Source organism: Phalacrocorax carbo, chromosome 3 (genome assembly GCF_963921805.1).
Source record: "Phalacrocorax carbo chromosome 3, bPhaCar2.1, whole genome shotgun sequence".
Taxonomy (NCBI): Eukaryota; Metazoa; Chordata; class Aves; order Suliformes; family Phalacrocoracidae; genus Phalacrocorax; species Phalacrocorax carbo.
The window spans coordinates 66,040,597-66,060,601 of NC_087515.1; the positions used below are offsets into that span (position 1 = coordinate 66,040,597).

Sequence of the window (20,005 nt, forward strand, 5' to 3'; positions counted from 1 at the left end):
AGTCTTAGGTTTTAAATGCATGCATGAGTAATAAAAAAAGGAAGTGTTTTCTCCAAATCCCTATATTCATAGTAACTTTGCTGTCTCCTTCAATCTCCTATACCCTCCTATCCCTCCTCATGATCTCTGTTTCTGACCTCTTTACTTACAATTTTGTAGAGGGACCTGAGGTGAAGATTATACATAGGGAAGCAGTGTTCTTTGTTTAGAACAGATCATAATTTTGTTCTTCACTTACAATGAAGGAAGTGAGCAATTCCCTTATTCTTTCAGTTCACTTGTTTTTAGTCTTTTCTGCTCTGAATTCGTGACGACAGATTTTTGTTCATAGGGCATAGGAAATAAGAAATTATACTCGATATTTTTATATTCAGGGTAGAAAGCAGGCTTCTGGTGATACATTCTGTGTAGTATGCATGGTGCTTGCCACTGTTAGCACTTTTTTCCAGAGAAGTATAGATGCACTGTATTTCACTGGCAAATGGATTTATTATGTGAAATGGAATATAAATGAATTTTTGGCAGATATTTATAAAATTGTACATGCAAATCCTTATTTCTAAACAAAAAAGAAAAAGTGGAGTGATCAAAGCAAAACTTTGCACTGACATTTTTGTTCTAAATTTTTCCTTCGGTAAAACTGTCATACTGTTGAAGTATTTATTCGAACACACATGCTTCCATAAGCACACACAGAATGGGATCTGAAGGTGGTATAACAATTCTGAGAAAGTAAATGTATGAAGTGGGGTTTTTTTTCCCTTTTGCTTCACAAGTAAATTGCTTATAAAACTAACAGCTGCTGTTTTGAAGCTAATCTTAGTGAATTGAATGTTCTTAACCATTTCTACAATCCCACAGTCCTTTATCTTGCCTCTCCTGCTGCTTTCCCACCACCCCTGATCCCATTAGCAAAACTTGAGACAGCCTCAGCTTTTACCAAAGTGCAGCTTTGGTTTCAGCTGCTTTTCTGCAAGAGGAAGTGAATGTTGCGCTTTTTTCTCTGTGGCATGGTTGTGATAAAGCTGTGGTGCTCTTATCTCTCTTTTAGGTAGTGGCTCTTTATGACTACACAGCGCATCGATCAGATGAGCTAACCATCCATCGCAGTGACATTATCCAAGTGTTATACAAAGATAATGATAACTGGTGGTTTGGCAGCCTAGCAAATGGACAGCAAGGCTATTTTCCAGCTAATTATGTGGCTGGTGAAAGTAAGTTTACTGCTGTCTTCCTGGTATACTGGTGTGGGTCTGATGGTCCAAGATTTTACCATGCTGTACTGCTTATTGTTCTGAAGATCTGAATTTATGTAGTATTCAGATGGCATAATGATGACTTATTGTAATGGAGAAATTGTATAAAGTTAGCTAACCGCTCAGCAATTTGACATAACTGACTTAGGAAGGTAGTGGCACTTAGTTAAACTTATATAGTACTGGCTTAATTATCAGTCAACTGGAATGATACCTCATCTCTTCTTACATATAGCCACCTGGTTCGTGCCCCACCTTGACAATGTTTTAGGACATATCAAAGTACTTCAGAGACATCTTAGGCTTTTTGTAGGCAATCTCTGTGAGATCTAACCAGCTACTTTTGTAAAATCTCTTGAATTTTCCCCTACTCTAATGGAGAATGCTCAGTTCCCAAATAAGTGGATTTCAGTATAAAGTTTTAAAAGAACAATAATGGTTGCATCTCATATCTGAGCATTGAACTTGCTACCAGGTCCTTGTCATTAAAACAGTTTTGATTAAACTAATACAGACAAACCTAAATGAATCTGAACAAATAATATAGGAAGCATCGTACTCAATCAACTGATGTAAAGATGCTCAGTGTCCTGACAGTTGTTAGTATTCAGCTTGTGGATGTAGTGTGTGGTTGCATGCTACAAGAAATTCATTTGTCCTCCTAAACTATCAAACTATCAGTTATACTGGTGTTTAGAAATCTTTTAACCCAACATTTCTCAAGATGTTTTCCCCCATTTTCTAGTTCCTCCCTCTGTCTTTCAAGTGAAGTCTAGTATTAATGCCTCTATCCTAAAAAATACTTGGACGTAACACTGTGCTAACTTCGTGATGGTAGTTAAAGTTAGCTTAACTACTGCCCTTCCTCTTTGTCCTCCCCTTGCACATCCTGTGAATTTTCCTCTTCCTTTCTTCCTTGCAAAATAAGCCAGAGAGCAGCCTGTAGGAAGAGTCTTCAGTGATGGCCTGTTGCTTTTAAAAAAAGAGGCAGTTGTCCAACTGTGCAAAAAAACACTGGTAGATAATTTGTTTCAGTTAGTGACCATCTTATTACTGAATCAAAAGAAATGCATATGATACATTTATTAAGTATCAGCCGCATTGCTTTGTTCTTATGTAAATGTTTGACTGGTTTTTTATATAATTACCTATATAAATGACCTGTATAAAAATTACATTTAAATCTAAGTTTACTATTATAAATAAAAGTTAATGGGCAAATTTTTATAAATTCTCATACAATGTTTGGCTTCAAACATTTTTCACCTCTTTCAGTTCACATCCCTTTTTTGGCTAGATTATGTCACGGTTGTTCACATAAAGTAGATACTTTCATAATTCTTTCATGGCTCTCATAATGGTGAATTATGGATCCTGTTTTCAGAAGAATATGAAGAACAACCTTCAGGATTAGTTCCAGATTCTGCTCCTCTCCTACCTGAAGGACCAAGAGAAGCAGAGGAAGGTTCTCCAACACTACATAAGGTAATAATTTGAGAAGCAAGGATTCTGAAAATGGTGGTGGAGTATGTCTTCTGTGTGCCAGGTGGACTGTATTAACTTTTGATACTTTTTGGAAAACTTTCTTTTGTGTAGACCTTATTTCAGGCAAGCAGGTAGATTTTCAGCAGATGTCTAACGTTTGTCTCCTGTGGAACCAGCTGTTTCATTGCGTGTCAGTTAAATATTCTGCCTACTCTGGCACCACTGTAATGAGTGGCAAATCTCCCATTGACTCCAAGGTTGACAGAAGTATCTCTCACAGCTACCTGATGTAAATAACAGTTGAAGAAACAACATGGATTTGTCAAAACACGACATACTTTTGAGCACTTGACTGTCATTCTTGGCATGTGCAGGATCCACAGATTCTTCAGATTTTCTGCCATGAAATTTCCTTGTCTATCAGGTTGTGTAAGAGAAAGCTGTGATGCTTTTCTCTCTAGAATTTTTCAGTCCATGTAATAATATCCTAATTAAATATGTACAAAGTGATTATAAAGCATTATTACCAGACCAGGAGATACGCTGCATCTAAACGTGTTTACTTGTCAATGGATGTTTCCGTTTAAAAGCTGCTGACGGTTTTCTAATGTGAATGACTGCACCCATTCTGTACGTTGCTCAGGAGGGTAGACTACAGAGACTTCATAGTTTGGAGGAGCAAAGGAAAGAAAGGCTTTTGTTTTGACTATATCTGATATCTCCACTATGTTGTTGTTTATATATCGCATACTATATTGTATGCAGACACATACCTGTTTCTGTGATTTTAGTTAGCAGTCAGAATACAGTACATACAGAAGAACAAAGAAACAAGAGCCAGTTTTTAGTCAAGGAAAAAAAATCCAGGGGGTTGATTTTTATTTTATTTTCTGCAGATTTCTAGAGATACTGCTATGGGCAAAGCAGGCCAAATGACTCTCGGTTCTCTGGACAGAGACTAGAAACTTTGCATAGCTTATGTTCCCCTTCTGTGAAGTCAGACTGATGATTGTCTTAAAACATGGGATACTTTGTAAGCAAAAAAAAAAGAAAAAAAGTAATAGAAATTAATTCAATAACTTAGAATTTAAGATTTTTTTTAATTCCAAAAAGTTTGCATCCTCCTTAAGTGTGCTTTCCACAGCTATCCATTTAGTCAGATGGTACTAACATAACTACTTTAAAAGTTACTTTTGTTCAGATCTATTGCAAACAATTTAACTTTTCCATGTACTTTTCTAAAACTGAATCTAATATTTTGCATCTGATTTGCAAGACTCAAAATGTATGCTGTGTTGCTTAGGACTTTTTTCTTTTTTCAGATGATTTATCTAATCTTTGCTGCATAATATATATTGCAGTGTTCAAGGTTAAAACACTCAAAGGTACTTCTATTAACCTTTTTTTATGGCTTTTAATAGTTTTTATAGTTTTCAATAGGTGAATAGAGATAGGTAACATTCAATAAATTATTGAGTACATATTACTCACTTGGCAGTGTTGTCAAAGGCAGCTGTCTTCTTGAAGCCAACTGCTATAAATTGAGTTACTAAGTGTTTTGTTTCTAACTATACTTTAAAAACAGAAATAATCACTACACCGAGCAGCAATAATGAATCCAAAGTATCTTTTACCTCTTTGTAGCTGAGAAATTCATAGCCGAACCATTGTCTTAAGATAAGGGCGCATTACTTCCAGATACTTGTGTGAAGGCAGACTGGAACAAATATAGGAAAAATTACAACATTACTGGAGAGCATGAATCACAGAATCTCAGGTTGGAAGGGACCTCAGTGATCATCTAGTCCAACCTTTCTAGAAAGAGCAGAGTCTAAACAAGATGGCCCAGCGCCCTGTCCAGACAACTCTTGAAAGTGTCCAATGTGGCCGAGTCAACCACTTCCCTGGGGAGGTTATTCCAATGGTTGACTGCCCTCACTGTGAAAAACTTCCCTCTGGTGTCCAATCGGAATCTCCCCAAGAGCAACTTGTGTCCATTCCCCCTTAAATGAAGATTTCTTTCATCTGTTCTCTACGTTGCTGGAGGCAAAGAAGGTGTCCCAGAGGGAATATGTTGCTATACTCACCCAGTTTCGCTCATACGCAGATTAGGAAAGGGAGAAGTGCTGAGATACTTATTGTCATTAAAGACTTGACAATTTTTATCCACATCTTTTTTCTCTGTTTTAATCTAGTAAGAACCTAGTTGATTTGCTGGATAAAATGTTTATGTTCACTAAATAACGTTACTAACATTTACAACCAGTATTTATTATTCAGCTTTGTGAGAAGTAACTTTTGTTCAGTTTTGATTACTTATATTTTCCCAATTGTCTATGGTTGACATATTTTTCTAACAAGAGTTTTTGTATTACTAGTGGCACATTTTCAATAACACTCAGTTTTAGTACTATTTCATCTAAATATTTTACTTCAATTCTACTGGTACTTTGAATTAAATTGATTTTATATTTAAAAATTAGTTGGAATTCTGTAGTAGTCTGTGTAGTACATACAGATATTCAAACACGTGATGAATAAAGTGTACAGTAACAGTCCAAAACTAAGCAAATATGTTGCTTTTTATCTTGCACTGCATCCAAGGGCACTACAAAATCATAAAGAGTCCAGAGAAAAGTAATGAAATTTTTGCAAGTCCTGTAAAAATGGTATAAGAGGATGTACTTACAAGATTAAACTAGCAAAGAAGGAGCAGCGAAGAGAGTGTACAAAATAGTACATGATGTAGAGAGGTGAATTGGTTGCACTCTTCTTTCTTATTTTTTCCCCTCTGCTGTTAAATGAGATCAGGGAACATTAAGCTGGAATGGAACACACCTAATATTGGTAGAAGGAAATTTATGTTTATGCCACACTTGGTTAACCTAGTGAACCTAACTACTATAAGACACTATTAAACTTATGCACTCAGGGATTATGTTTTTTTTAATAACACATTTTAGGCTGAGGGTAATGGCTGAGATTCCAAAAGCATCTAAATGACTGGGAAATGCAAATCTGGCTAATTTTTTTAATTTATTTTCAGGTTACATAAGCACTGTATAAATCACCAAGAAGGTAGTGAGTTGAATCAGACAGAGTCAAATCTCTTTGTAAGACTTGAGATGCACTGAAGTGTAATGGTTTTACAAAAGCTGCAGAGTGCTGCGTAGAAGAAACAAATTATCATTCAGCTGATTGTCATAATGAAGGAGAGTTCTACAGCACTTTGGCTTTAGGCAATACCAGATACTTCTGAGACAAAACTGCTAGGAAGACCACTGAGGGGGCTGATCGGTTATGGCAGTTCCTGTGTTGCAGCAGTGACACAGCAACTTTTCTTCCTATTCCTTTCATTTTTTTTTCATTAGAGCTGATGAAAGCAAATGCCAACTTCTTTTACATAGGAAATATGAAAAATCATTATTTTGTAATACCCTATGATTTTTTATTTGACAGACAATTAAGCATGTGGGAGTTTTTAAAATCAAAAAATATTTATTGAATAATTAATTATCACCTAAGTTGTTACCACAAGCAGGAAAATATAACTGAATTTTTTGGTTGTGTTTTGGGTTTTGGCCACAAACATGTTTTCCCAAATACTTAGTTATATACAGGTCTGCTGTACCTATTGTTATTTCTGTTTGGTTTTTTTTTTTTTTAGGGAATACTTAAATATTGAGCTCTGTTAAGACTGCAGAAGTACAGTTACTATGAAAATGATAGCAGTTACTTAATAGATTTTGCTACCATACGAGACTAAATAGGGCACTTAAAATGTGGAATAATACTATGGTTTTAATTACTGAGAGTACCAGATAGTCTAATTAAAAACAGGTTTCCAACTGCAGATATTATAAATGCATATGTAGCTAATCTTCAGAATTTTATGATGAATGAATAAAATGGAATCATTAACTTAGGAAGAGGGTGTAGTACTCAAGATCCAATATTAATCTTTGCAAATAATAGAAGAAAGTTGTAGTTCAAAGAACCTGCTTTCAAAATGCTTTCTACCATCAGCTTTGCATTCATAGCATAATAATTTTATGCAAACCTTGTTTTCCTGCCTTATGAGTTACTTAACTCCTGAGCCACAAAATTAGGTCATAATCATCTTTAATTACAACATACATGTAAACTGCCAATAGAAATTTCATGGAGTTAAGTTCTCACTGCACTGATGAAGAATCCCAAGAGATAGAGACAGACTTGTCATCTGGCTGCTCCAGTAAATGTGCTGTTTTCAGGTTCCTTAAGCTGAAGGCAGAAATGACAGGAATTCAGATAGGGTTCTATTAGAAACCAGAATTTGGGTTTTGCAAAACTTTGGCAAATCAGAGACACCTCAAAGTCAGTAGAGTGTCTTTTGGTTTTGGGGGGGGGTTTGGCCAGAAATGTTCTGCTGTCTATAAAATCTTGTGAATAATTTTTATAATTTAAGGTGGCCTGCCATTCACTATATAAAGTGCATCTGGTTGGATTCTGAATGTTAATGACTCGATTCTACGTTATGTGAGAATAGTGGGAAGTAATAATAGACAAAAACAAAACAGTAATTTAATATGTCTATTAAATGTGTAAGAAAATATTATTTGAAAAAATATTAAGGTGTAAAATAATGATCATAAGCGTGAAAAGAAAAGGGTTACCTTCAAGAACTATATTATTATTGCACGGTTTGGATTATTTACCCAGACATCATCAAAACTTGATTCCATGTATATTTAAGCAAAATTTGGGATTATCACAGTTCACATAAATAATTCATGTTCTCACTCTTTTTACCCTGCAGTAGGTGGTTGTCAGACCTTCTGAACATTTAGCCTAGTGTGTCTGAAACTAACCTGCCAAGCAATTGATGCTTTTCCTCTGGGCTTGAGCTGTTTCGATGTGGGTGTGTTTGTGGGCTCAAAATGTATTAGATTTAAAAATTTCAAAGCACAGAAAACTTGCTCAAAAATATTTCCAAAAATACTAGCTAGAAATTTTTCTATCAGTTTCATCAAAAACTTTCATTTTACAATTTGTGCTGTTTCTGTTTTCTCTGTTAATGGTGCCTTTCTCCAGGTTACTGGGCAACGCTTCAGGGATTGATTATCTTATAAGAAGAGGAGGGACCAAAGACGTGGTAGTGTTAATGAGGGAAACATTAAAGAATTAATACAGTGGAACTCTTGCAGTGAATAGAGCTAAAGGCTTTCAACATTTCATGAAGTGTGTTCTTTTTAAAGGTTCAGAGAGGTTGGAGACCCACAAAAATGTGATACCCAATTGAATTAGATTGTGTATTATAGTGAAGTTTAAAATTCTGGGCTTCATTCATGCCTAATATGATTACAGATATCTCTTTCTAAAGGCATTGACATCTGGGCTTAAAGAAACTATGCTTTTCTAGCATCAGTCAGCAAAGCTGCTGTGTGGTCTTCCACATAAACTGTTGAATAGGTGTTATAGGATAGAGACATCTTTGCAAATACTACTTTTTAAATAGTAATTACTTTGTTCTTGAAGAAATCCTTCTTCTGAAGGAAATGTTACCATGTTACCATCCACGAGGAATAGACCATTTTCCCTTAAACATTGCCCGATATTAACGTATTTCACCTTTTCAGTTTTGTAGCTTCCTATTTTTAGATATTCTGTTTTCCCTTTAAAATGCAGTTTGTACTGTTCAAGCTGAATTAACCCCTTAAGCATGTGTGGTGCTACTTTATTTGTAAGCTGGTAGCTCTTTCTTTTTCAACTCCAAGACCACCTCTGTGGTTCCTAATGTGTTCTGTCTCAAAAAATGTTTGCACCTGGGTCTAGTATTATTTGAGTCATTGAAAGAAAAGGTATCTGGTCTATAAGCAAATGAATATCTATTGGGGGGAAAAAGAAAAGATGAAGTGACATCCATAGTCATTTGCTGTAAGTGACTGGTCTGTTTAAAGATGGGAAGAATCAGGCTGAGCCCCTTAACTGGTCAAGCAGAACTAAAAATACTGTTGAGGGATATTTATATTATTAAGGTAGTTCTCAGGAGCAAACTAACTTCTCTGTCCCCATTGTTTCTCCTCGGGCCCTCATAGCCTCTTTCCGAAGAGGAATGAACTATTTTTATGTAAATTCTAATGCAAAGCTGTAACCACAGATAAATTCCCAGAGGGCAAGGCTTCAAGACTGAAAACAGCTGTTCTAAACCATAGTGCTTCAGTTTGAAGTATCTTGTCTCCACTGTTCCTCCTCTTTCTTTTGCTGTCCCTCAAATAGTTGTTTAGTTGATTTCATTTCTGAAATACGCTATTTGTCAGTGTTGAGCCATGACTACGGTTTTCACCCACCAGCTTTCCTGCTGGTCTCTCCAAGCCCTGAACAGGTCCAGGATTTTGCAGTTTCAACGACTAGACAAGGCAAAGTCTTCTCTGCCTGTGGCTCTAGCATTCATGGATGGAGAAGCTAGTGAGTGTTGGCTTAGTCCTAAAGACTACAGTGGTTTAGCTGCGTTTTATGAGAAAGATGGAAATTCGTACCAATGTCTCTGTTGTATACAGAGCCATGGTTCTGCTGGATACTCACAGCTAAGTTAATACTGGTAGATGTAAGGGTTACTATATGGAGAATCTGATTTAGATAGGGTTGTTATTTAAAAACACTAGAGAGGGGGAAAAAGGCAATTATAAGTTAATTGCATTTTAAATAGGAAGGACGTGGCAAAAGAAAAGTATGTAAATCCACTAGCAAAGCTCCCTGCCAGTTGTTCATTTAATGGTGAAATTTGTGGAGGAGTGCAGGACAGCAGGAAAGAAATGATGAGTGCGGTATGGTATCACAGCATTTCTCCCAAACTTGACTTGATAGAACAGTTTTGACAGGAGGCATCAACATGGTTCTGGGGACTTAAGTACATTGCTATAAATCTTTTATCCATGGACTGTGTAATAGAAAACAAAATACGAACTCAGTATTGAATTTAATGTCCTAAAGACTAGTCTGAAAAAACACAGAGACATGTTCGTTCTTGCTGTCTGTGATCCACTGAATCTTTAATTAGATCAAGTTCTGTAGAAACAGCTCCTATGAGAGAGTTCTCCTGTGCAGAATAGGCTATAGAGCAAGTGCCTTTACTTTCATGGCTTGAATCAACTAAGTAGATTGCCTGCACCACTCCATTCTGTCCATCTACCTCTTAGTCTATTGGAGTACCTCTGCAGACCATCATCAGTCTTAGAGGCAACGCTGCACAGCCTAGAGGAAAGCACTGCCAAAGTTGAAGGCTTGGGATGAGACTTCCTCCCTGGTATTTCTTTTAGAAGCCCTCTGCTTTAGGTTTTGCTATGAAGTGTGTTCTCATATGTATGATTGTTTCCAGAAGTTGCACAGGGATGGTTTAGTGCTTGACTTAATGCTGTGGATTCTACAGCAGGGGTCAGGAACTGAAATGCTTTTGTGTATTTATCCTTTGGTTTGCCTTCGTTGCTTCTTATGTGGCAACATTGAGACAACATTATCAAAAAACTGAGGCCAAATGAGCTGCAAAGCAAGCAAGCAAGTCTTCTGAAAAAGGAAAGTATATATTTTGTTACAATTTTTATTTTTATGGTGGTAAACAAAGCAAAAGAAGTTTCAGAAAATCGAAGCGTCTACAGCTGATATGAACTGATGTTCTCCTCTCCTTCTGGTGGGCTATATCTTTCAAAGGATGGAGAATTTGAATATGGCAACAAAATTGAACACCATTAGTGGCACTATACAAAGCTCATTTTTTGTGCTGTGTTCAGTATTTGTTCTTGTGAACAGAAAAGTTCAAGCATAAGAATTATGTGACACATCAATCTTTTTCTTTAAAGCAGACAGAGCCCTAATAATTCGGTATTGATATTTTAGCTCTGCAATCTAGAGGAATTTAATAGCTAACGCTGTATCTGTTACTACGCTAGGTTTGCTGAATCTTAATAGACACAGTGACAATAGTGCAGAGCTGTTTGGAGTTTCCTGTGAGATCTGCCTGTGCAAAACAAGAGGTCAAGAGGTTTAGAAACAGGAAAGAAGAGATCAACAGCCTCTTCAGCCCCTCCATACTCTAGAATTCTGTGGCTTGCTCCTTACACTAGCATGTCCGTGATGCATTCTCAGTGTCTAAGTGTTACCACTACCTCCTTGGCCATATACCTCCTGCCTGTTTTCCCAGCCTCCACTCAGTCATTCACTGTGCTCCTCCTGCTGCTTCATCCCCTTGTTGCACTGGCTCCTGCACTGCCTTCATTCATCTGCCGCTGACGGCCACTTGTGCCTTCAGTACTGCTACTGCTTGCTCACATCACTGGGATGGGAAAAGTAGTTCAAGGAGTGGGCTGAGGGACAACACAGAGGTATGTGGAAGAGAAGGTGGTGGCAGAGAGATCTGCTTCAAAAAGGTCTAATATCTATTTCCTGCCTCATTACGTACTTGAAAGTTTGTAGGTAAGAAAGGTATCATACTTGAACTGTACTCTGGAGAATTGGGAGTCTGTCCCTACAGACCCTAGGAATTCTCATTAGTTGCCACGTCAGATGAACACAGCTATTCCAAGATAGTCTCTAATTGTGTGCTTTACTTCCTTGGTACCCATACTGAAACACTTTGCTCGAATAGATGAAAGCCTGTGTGATGAGCAGGTTTTTTTAAAACAGATCATAAGAACATCATTTAAGCAGTTTAATTTAGTGGATATTTGAATCTTCTAACTGTAAAACAAGATCATTTTCTGTCTTTTGGTATCTGTAAGTATTAAAAAACTTAGTCGTTTTTTTATAAGAGAAGTCAGTCTTCTGTAGTGGCACTGAAAGGAATTCTGCCAAACTGTGCTTTGGAAGGGTCCATATTTGGTTACAGTATTAGTACAATGTTGAGATTCTGTTACATTTACTCAAAAAGGAGGGTAAAACAACCTAGTTCAACATCATTTCCATAGGATCATCAGAAAAAGTTTTTGTTTTGACTGCAAGCTAAGTGAATTCATGATGGTGTATGGCAAGGAACTGCAAGGTTATAAATGTTGAAGGAAGTATTAATTACTTAGAGTCATTCCCTTTACAGCACTCCCTTGTATTTTCATATCAGTGACATTCTATTTCCTTCTTCTGTGTTTACTTTACCATTGACTTAGTCTCAAGTTTATTACGGTATTAACAAGGATTTTGTGTGTGAAGTAGGTTTTTTCTTTCTAGCTCCACCAACAGTACATTATTATATTGTAACAGGCTGACTTTTCTCTGAACTAATCCAGCAATCTGTGTTATTTCAGCAGACTAATTTAGTGACTAATGTTTGAACATGGTTGTTGTGGGCAGTGTGCTTGTATGAATTCAATAAGTCAATGGGAGCTTGACCCTGTTTCTTCTAAGTCAGCAGAAAAATAATATTAAACTAATAAAATAATAATAGGGAGCAGGACCAAGACAAAAAAGTTCAAATTTCATTCAACTACTAACATTAACTAGATTTTTTTTATTAATTCCGTTTAGAGTTTAAGACAATTATTAAACTGTTCAAGGCCTAAGTCTGAGGTTTGGGAGATATGGGTTCTGCTTCCAGTATGGTCTGTATTTGTATGTGCCAAGACAATTTTCATCTGTCTCTCACTTTACCCCAAATTAAAATTGGACAACAGTACTTGACAGGGGAATGTTAAGTTTTATTTATTAGGGCTTTGAAATCTCTTATGGATACGTTTAGTGTCTGAAAACAAAGTATTTTCATTCCGCTTTAAAATACTGAAACTAATGATTAAGTGATAAAAAGAACTGCTGTGAAGCAACCTTCTATTTTCTCTCTGTTTAAGTTAAATATGGAGGAACCATGGTACGCCTTCCCTGTGAGGTCACACAAAATAAAATGAACAATTGGCAAACTAGAAGGTCAAGAACTGTAACTTTTTTCTTCTTGTTCTTCTCTGTTGCTTCCAGAAAGCTCTTGTTGACTTTGTGGTTACTTTTTTTTGGTGCTGTACTGTTCTTAGGCACTCCAGAGCTCCTGAATGGTACTTTCTTCCTAATACTGTTCATTTTTTTAACTGGGTTCTAGAGACAGTAATGTCAGTAACTGTCTGTTTCTGGGAGCAATTCAGGCTGATAGCAGAACATTAAGCATCTTATTTACAAGCAGATAAGTAGCTCTCTGCTTGGCAGAACTGCATGGGTTGATCTTTTTGACACTAGGGATATTTGAGAAACTCAGAAACAGTGTAGTAGGTCTTGCTTTAGGCTGACTATGAATCCAAAATTCAACTAACAGTCTTAAAAAATCGTAAATGTGGGCCAAGTTTTGAGGGTTGAGTTAGTTTCAAGCCCATTTTTCTCCTTTACTCCCTGAAAATAATCTTATTTTTTGGAAAGTACCAGATCTAATCTCTCCCTCCCTTTTCTGGCCTAGGGCTCCAGTATCCTGAAAGAGACCTTTTTTCCTAGCTTTCCAAGGTCTTCATAGGAACCAGTCCCCACTCTCACAATGCCTGCCTGGATAAAATGTCTTTTTTTCTTTCATCCATGCCATACCAAATGGATGCTTACAGAACATAGCTGTCCTGTCAAACTGAACTGCTTTCCAGAGCTTTTTTCCCTCGGTTGTGGTTCTCTGGAGGCCAGAATTTCCTGGGTGGATGTATAGTGTATGTCTGCTTCCCAAAGAGCAAAATTTGAGTGAGACATAAGACCTGTCAGTTGTGTTGGCTTCTGCTCTCCATGAAACTGAATCTGCATGGGTAGTTACCAGGTATTTGTGAACAGCCTGGAAGAAGGTAGAGGAAAATAATCTGTCCCTGAAGACAGTAAACTCAGGGAGGGCACTCGCATTTCATTACGGGGATTCTTGCAGTATGAGACTTGTTAGAGTTACAAGATGTTTGTTTATATAGGGAGCGAGTTGCACAGAGACCCATTAATTACATTGGAAATCAGAGAACTTACTTAAACTCTTCCAGGTTGGTTTGGTTCGTTGGCTTTAGTCCTGAATTATAAAGTAACACGGAGTGATTTGAACTGCTTTTGACCGAAACTTGCAGGGTTAAAAAATAGATGGATTTCTCGTGTTAAAACTATGCAATAAGATGGCTTTTTAGCATTCCGTCTTTATTTGTGTAGTAGCAGAAATAACAATTCTTTACAGACCATGTGTATTTTAAGCTTACTTCAAGCAGATTCATAACCTCTTGTTTCTACAGATACCTGAAAGCTATCTTTTGTTTGCAAGTAGGTTTTTTTTTTATAAAGCAGGGTACTGTTTCCTTGTTTGTAACCACATAGGAGTTAACATTTTATGGCTGATAGACATTCTTTTTCAAATGAGGTATATTCTCTCCTTATTCAGGAAGCTGGTGGGTTTTCTATGTACATGTGTTGGCCCCATTGTCTGTCTGTCTTTTTACCTTCCTGCTTTTTTTTTTTTCTTTTACAGGTGTCACCAGTAATCAGTAAGTCAGGGGACCTAAAATTTAGCTCCGAGCGTGACACAGATAGAGGATCATCTGCAACACAGTAAGCAAGAAATACTTAAAACAATTTGCAGTGTTATTTCTACAACTGCTGCTAGGAAGATGCGAGAAATATTGCAAGGGTTATTTTGTTTCATCAAGCAAAGCAAGAAGTTAGCCTTAGGATTATCGTTCAAAAAGTGCTTCACACCTGAAATGAGCAGGAAATAACAGTCTGTATATACGTACACACACACACGTATGTGTACACACAGTCTCTCCCATGAAAAGAGCAAGGGCTTATAATGTACATGAGAATCAAAACTCAGGGATATAGGATTGCCCTGTGGCATCCCTTAGCAATGTATTAGGCTTTGTTGCTACAAACTGCAAACTATTTTTGCACCTTCTAAAAATTGCAAAAGGTTGTCACATACTGAAAAGATGCAAGCTTTTACTGTGACACTTGCATTTTTTTTAAATTGTATGTATTCGTTGTGTGAAAGCTGTAAGCAGATAAGATCTCAACATTTTGAACAAGAGCTTCCACAATATCTTTAGTTATTGCAACCATTTATACTTCAAAAAATACATCCGAAAATACTTCCTGTGTTTGTCATTACAGGTATCTGTCATCTAAGTTATTTCACTGATCATTTTCCAGACTGGTCCCCTCCCCATATGAATAATCTGTGCATACATGGTGTAGATGCAGATACATATCTCATTTTAACTTACCTTTGAATCTTAATTTTCTATCTCCAGCCATATCTAGATCTGAAAATAAATTGCGAGTGGGAAGTTTAACTCTCACATACGATGAGGAATGGGCTGTATTTGACAGAATTCAGTGTTGAATTTTAGGCATAACTATTCTGATAGGATGTACATTAAGGAAGGAAATGCCTTAAAAGCACGGTTACTGTGACGGTTGACAGAGTCTGCTAGAAGCCCCTATCAAAAATTTGGTATGACTCAACTCCATTAGTAGAACTTCAGGAAACAATTGTTTTGAGTGACCTTTCCAGGGCATCCACTGAAGAATGTGGGACTACAGATTTAAAATGTGGAATCACAAATTATTTAATCAACTTCAAGAATTTTGAGTCGTATCAAATGCGAAATACCCACTTTAATGAAAACTCAGGCTGTCCTGAGAAGAGATCACACTGAAGTGTCATGCTGAAGAACCAGAGACCCAAAACTGCTTCACTTACACTTCAGAAAGGTGAGAGAAGACACCTACATGCCTGGGTCACTGGAATGTATTCCCTGCTCCTGAGCTATAGGGAGCAGGAGCATCATGGAGATGCCAGTCTGAAGTCATGCTTAATGTCATTGCTGTCCCACCTGGGCAAAGAGCAGTGTTGCAGAGCCTCATTCACAAGCTTTTCAGGGTACTGAGCCAGTTATACCCGATCATTAGCAAAAGGTGTCATGAGGTAGTGTTTGATGCTATACCTTGTCAGGAAGATGGGCATGTCAGTACTACACAGTGCTGGATTTTCCTTCCATGTACAGGGCATTCTAGGCTTTATTACGTTTTTGCTGCATTTGTCCCCAGTGCTTGTGTTTTATCTGATGTGGAGAGGGTAGTTTTCACTACGTGTTTTAAGATCAGAATGCAAATCTGAGCAATGTCTATTCCTAATGTAAAGCTTGAATCTGAAAGTATGTACTTTGCAAGCTCTTCCATGAAATAGAACATAACAAAACATGATTCACTTGTCTTTGTAATTATAGCAGTGACTGCATGTACCAAGTTTTTTTCAGAAGAAACTACAAGTTTTTGCCTTATTTTGAGAGCTAGAAGAGAGAAGGATCTTCTGGCATTTCTGATGCCAGTAGTTTAAAAGACTGTTCCATATTTCTGTTTATAGGCTATCTATATAGTACAGATTAGATAATAGAACATCTCAGAAACATGGCTGCATATTTTTCATGAAAACTCTCACTACTTTGTACCTGAAACCATGACCTGCAGGGGCTGTTACAGAACTATAGTTTTCTTGATCACTGTAGTTGATGTTTCTTGAAATAACCTTAAAAAAAATGACACACATGCAAGTGTTGTGGTCTTAACTGGAAAAGTTTTCTATTTTAGCATCTAAAAGCAGTATCAACATGTCTTGAGGTCCACGTATTTAAATAGTTGCTCTACCTGAAACATTGTTATCTTCCTGTTTTCTGTGAAAATACACTTAATATCCATTTCACATGCTAGTATACAACAGGAATTATGCAGTAAATAAACTTTGTAAGAATCAAGTGAGAAGCGATTGCCAAGTACTTTCACTGTGGAGAAGTGAAACTGTTAGCACCTGCACAGCCCACTATACCTTTCTTTGAACCTTGAAATGAATGATTGCTGGTTTTGCCTGTTAGAACAGTATTCATTATGGCCACAATACCTGCTGTAAAAGAAACTGAATGGCAAGCTGTTATGACATGTCTGTCTTTCAGAATTTCTGGATGGGAAATACGGTTTTGCAACTGGAAAACAAATTTTATCCAAGGTGGTAGTAGATTTTTAGCGTAGCCAAGCAGTTAACTATGTCCATATAACAGATGCTAAGTGAAGTCAGGTTTTTATCTAAGTATCTCAAAGATGTGATACATCACCACATCTGATGTTTAGATAATAAAAAGATGAAAACTATTTCTCAAATTTTGAGTAGCTGTATACTGAAAATGTGCATAGTACCCTCACCCTTTGAATATTAATTATTAGATGCTATTTGTCAGATACATTATCTCCTAAGATGTATTCCCATTTGTATGGTTTTGTTGAGCTACACTAGGTAGTGCTCTCTGCATAAATTTACAAGTGATTATGCATCAGACCCAGCAGAACACTCAGTTTGGTAGATTGGTACTTATATCACTGATTAATTATGATTTTGTTCCCTGGTTTCCTGCAACAGTACTTCTCAAATCATTCCAGGAATCCGAACACAGAGGGTCTTAAACTCCAGAATGTTTTCTTTCAGGATCTTCCAGTATTAGAGCTGCAGCAATTCATGTATTCAGGAATACACAATTTAGCTTAAAAAAATTCAAACTGTAGGCAGAGAGTCATCAGTCCACTAGCAAGGCTGACGTGTAAACATTTTCCTTTACAAAGTATGATTACATTAGGACAGTATCACCAACAGCAATGCTCTTGCAGTACCCTTTTTGGGGAAATTGCACACATCTCATTGCATTCTTTAGTCTTGATTCATCCACTCACTTATGTGTTTCAGCAGCAGTCAACGTAACAGTTCTGGTCACGAACCAAGACCTCTTTGTGCTAGGCACAACACAGATTTTGAACAAAGACAGTACCTGCCCTTGAAAGCGTATGATTGAAGTATCACTACATATTTATAGTTAAGTTACAACTTCTGTCAAGAGCGGGAGTTCATGGTGTAACATCTGCATAATCCCTGGCATCACCTGCAAGACCAGCCTACTTCCCTTGTTAAAGGTGCTAATGGGGAAAGATACAGAAGCTTGACTGATGCTTTTGGCATTGTATGAAGTCTGATAAGCATGAATAGACATTAAAGTGATTTCTGATTCCATAGATCTGTCCTAGTTCAGGTAAACTAAAATGGAAAACTGATCTTATGCACTTTGCCTGCCTGTCTCGTTCTTGTTGAATAAATAAACCAGGAATCTCTCTGTAATTGCAAGTATTTTGGTGTTTGAGCTTAGGAAAGAAAAAAAAATGTGCAATGGCTTTTATGAGAGGAGGAGACTGGTAATTTGTGTTCTCTAATTACATCTGTTGACTACTGATCAAGACTACCTCCTTTTTAAGATCATGAGCAATTCTTTTCAAAGCAATGCTATGATATGTTGAAAAGTAGACTGGTGGAGTGGTCTCATGTTTTGTCTTCATGTTTTTTCTGTCTTTGTTCTGCTGCAGAATGGTAGTTTTTATAGCTGTTTCAGCATTGTACTCAAGGGGGACAGGCAGACAATTGCTCTAACACATCAGTTGGGGATGGAAAAAGCTCTAAATATGGGCTAACTTTGTGTTTCTTTTACTCTCTTTATATCCACCTTCCTCTAGAGGTGCAAAGAAAAAGAAGAAAAGGATACAGAAGACCGAGATAGAAAATCAGCACAACTTAATGCCTCTCGATACTCCTGTATCATCAGTTACAGCTAACGGTGTTGAAAACGAACCTACAGCCCATGGGGAATTGAAGAAGAAGAAAAAGGCAGTGAGAGGCTCAAACTTCAGCACAAATGGAAAGACAAATATTGCCTTTGAGCCTGAATGCTATGATGTGTAGTCATAATTTAATTCTAATTACTGGTATGATACTCGGTATACATGTTGAAAGCTGCAACTACAATCTTACTTCTAGGATTAAGAAGAAACAAAGAAGTTGAAATACTCAAAAAAGCAAAATGGCGCCAGTTGTGACTTAACAATGGCGTAAACCTGTTCTGGAAGACTTCTGCCCTGGGTTCCATGAAATCAACAGAACTTGAATGTTCAGCTCCTCACTGGACTGATAAAATCTGAAACAGGCTTTCATATTTCATGAGAACCCCACTGCCAAATACAATGTTAACCAATTTAATATCTGATTACACCTCCACTTAGCCTGAACAGGCATTTCTGTAGACGGCAGATCGATCCATTGGGAGCAGAGAATCAAGTGAAAGTGTGATCTAGAGCAACACTGGCCCAACCACTACATAAATTATTAAATTAGCATTTTTAAATGTGCTCTAAGTAAGATGGAGGATTGAGCAGAATGGTTAAATTTCAAAGGAACACTGACATTACAGCGTACCTGAAAACACAAGCTTTTTAAAATTTTTTTACTGACATCAAATATTCTTGGACTTGCATTTTGCAGCTCTGAAGTGAATGCTGAGTAACTACCTATGCAACTACACTGTCTTCAGTGGGACTACTCATGCTTACCAATGTAAACAAGTAATGCAAATTCCAGGCAGTTATATTTTTCAAATGAGGTTTTCTGCACATAATAAAGGTGCATTGCAGTTTTGTCAGAGATCCTGGCCGCTTTGGCAGCAGTCTCGCCAAATATACTTTTTTTTGTCTGAATGAAATATTTCATATCCAACTGTGCTGTTTGTTTTACTTGTAGACCTTGTTCACTTGTTAGTGTCATTAATCTATTTTTTTACTTGCGTATTATGTTGTGAACTTTTACTAATGACTTCACTAAATTATCTACAGTGCTAAATAATTTTTTATATTAAAGGAAACACTTTCTATCAGTTAGTGTTGGTATTTTTTCTGGCTGATGATGTCCAGTTTATTTTTACTCTGCTAGGAAATTCTTCCTCCTCCCCCTCTGAAGCAATAAATAACATAAAATTAGAAAGCCCTTATTTAGTAGACAGGGCACTTGATTCCATTAAAAAAAGAAGTGAGAATAACAATGTTGGGCACTGATGTGTGAAATGCACCCAGATGCGGAGGACTAGTTGCTATATATTGTAATATCTTCCCTGCACATGTTTTAAAGCCAGAAAAATCTGTAAACTTGTTTCTTTTGAGTAGAGCATGGCAACAAATACTCTTTTTGGCTATGCTGGTAGTCGTTCTTCGCTAACAGTCCTAGCTTTGCTTTGCCTAGAGCATGTGTATAGAGTTCTCCCCTAAATGGAACTTGCGTATGTGTACTGGAAACTTATTAATGTCTCTTTCCCCAGTCAGAGGTGGTGTAAAATTATCTTAGTCCTGGGACAGCCTGATTCTAGCGAGGCTCCGAGCCTCTTACCTCTCTGCTTTTGCAACATATTCCAACTCATAATCCTGTGTGATGTGGGACTTAAAGATTTTATAAAAGAAAA

At 37.1% G+C, this 20,005-nt stretch overlaps 1 protein-coding gene across 2 annotated transcripts in view; it reads left to right on the forward strand.

Moving 5' to 3' along the window:
• AHI1 (Abelson helper integration site 1) overlaps positions 1-19,426 on the forward strand; it is a 98,993-nt gene extending 79,567 nt beyond the window's left edge. Inside the window, exons 22-25 of one of the 2 annotated variants that reach the window (XM_064447225.1) lie at positions 1,052-1,214; positions 2,641-2,741; positions 14,161-14,240; positions 18,237-19,426. In XM_064447225.1, coding sequence (XP_064303295.1) covers positions 1,052-1,214; positions 2,641-2,741; positions 14,161-14,240; positions 18,237-18,462 — 570 coding nt within the window. In that variant the 3' untranslated portion in view covers positions 18,463-19,426. The remainder of the gene's footprint in view (positions 1-1,051; positions 1,215-2,640; positions 2,742-14,160; positions 14,241-18,236) is intronic. The other variant, XM_064447226.1, reaches the window with a different exon arrangement.
• The last annotated feature ends 579 nt before the right edge of the window (positions 19,427-20,005 follow it).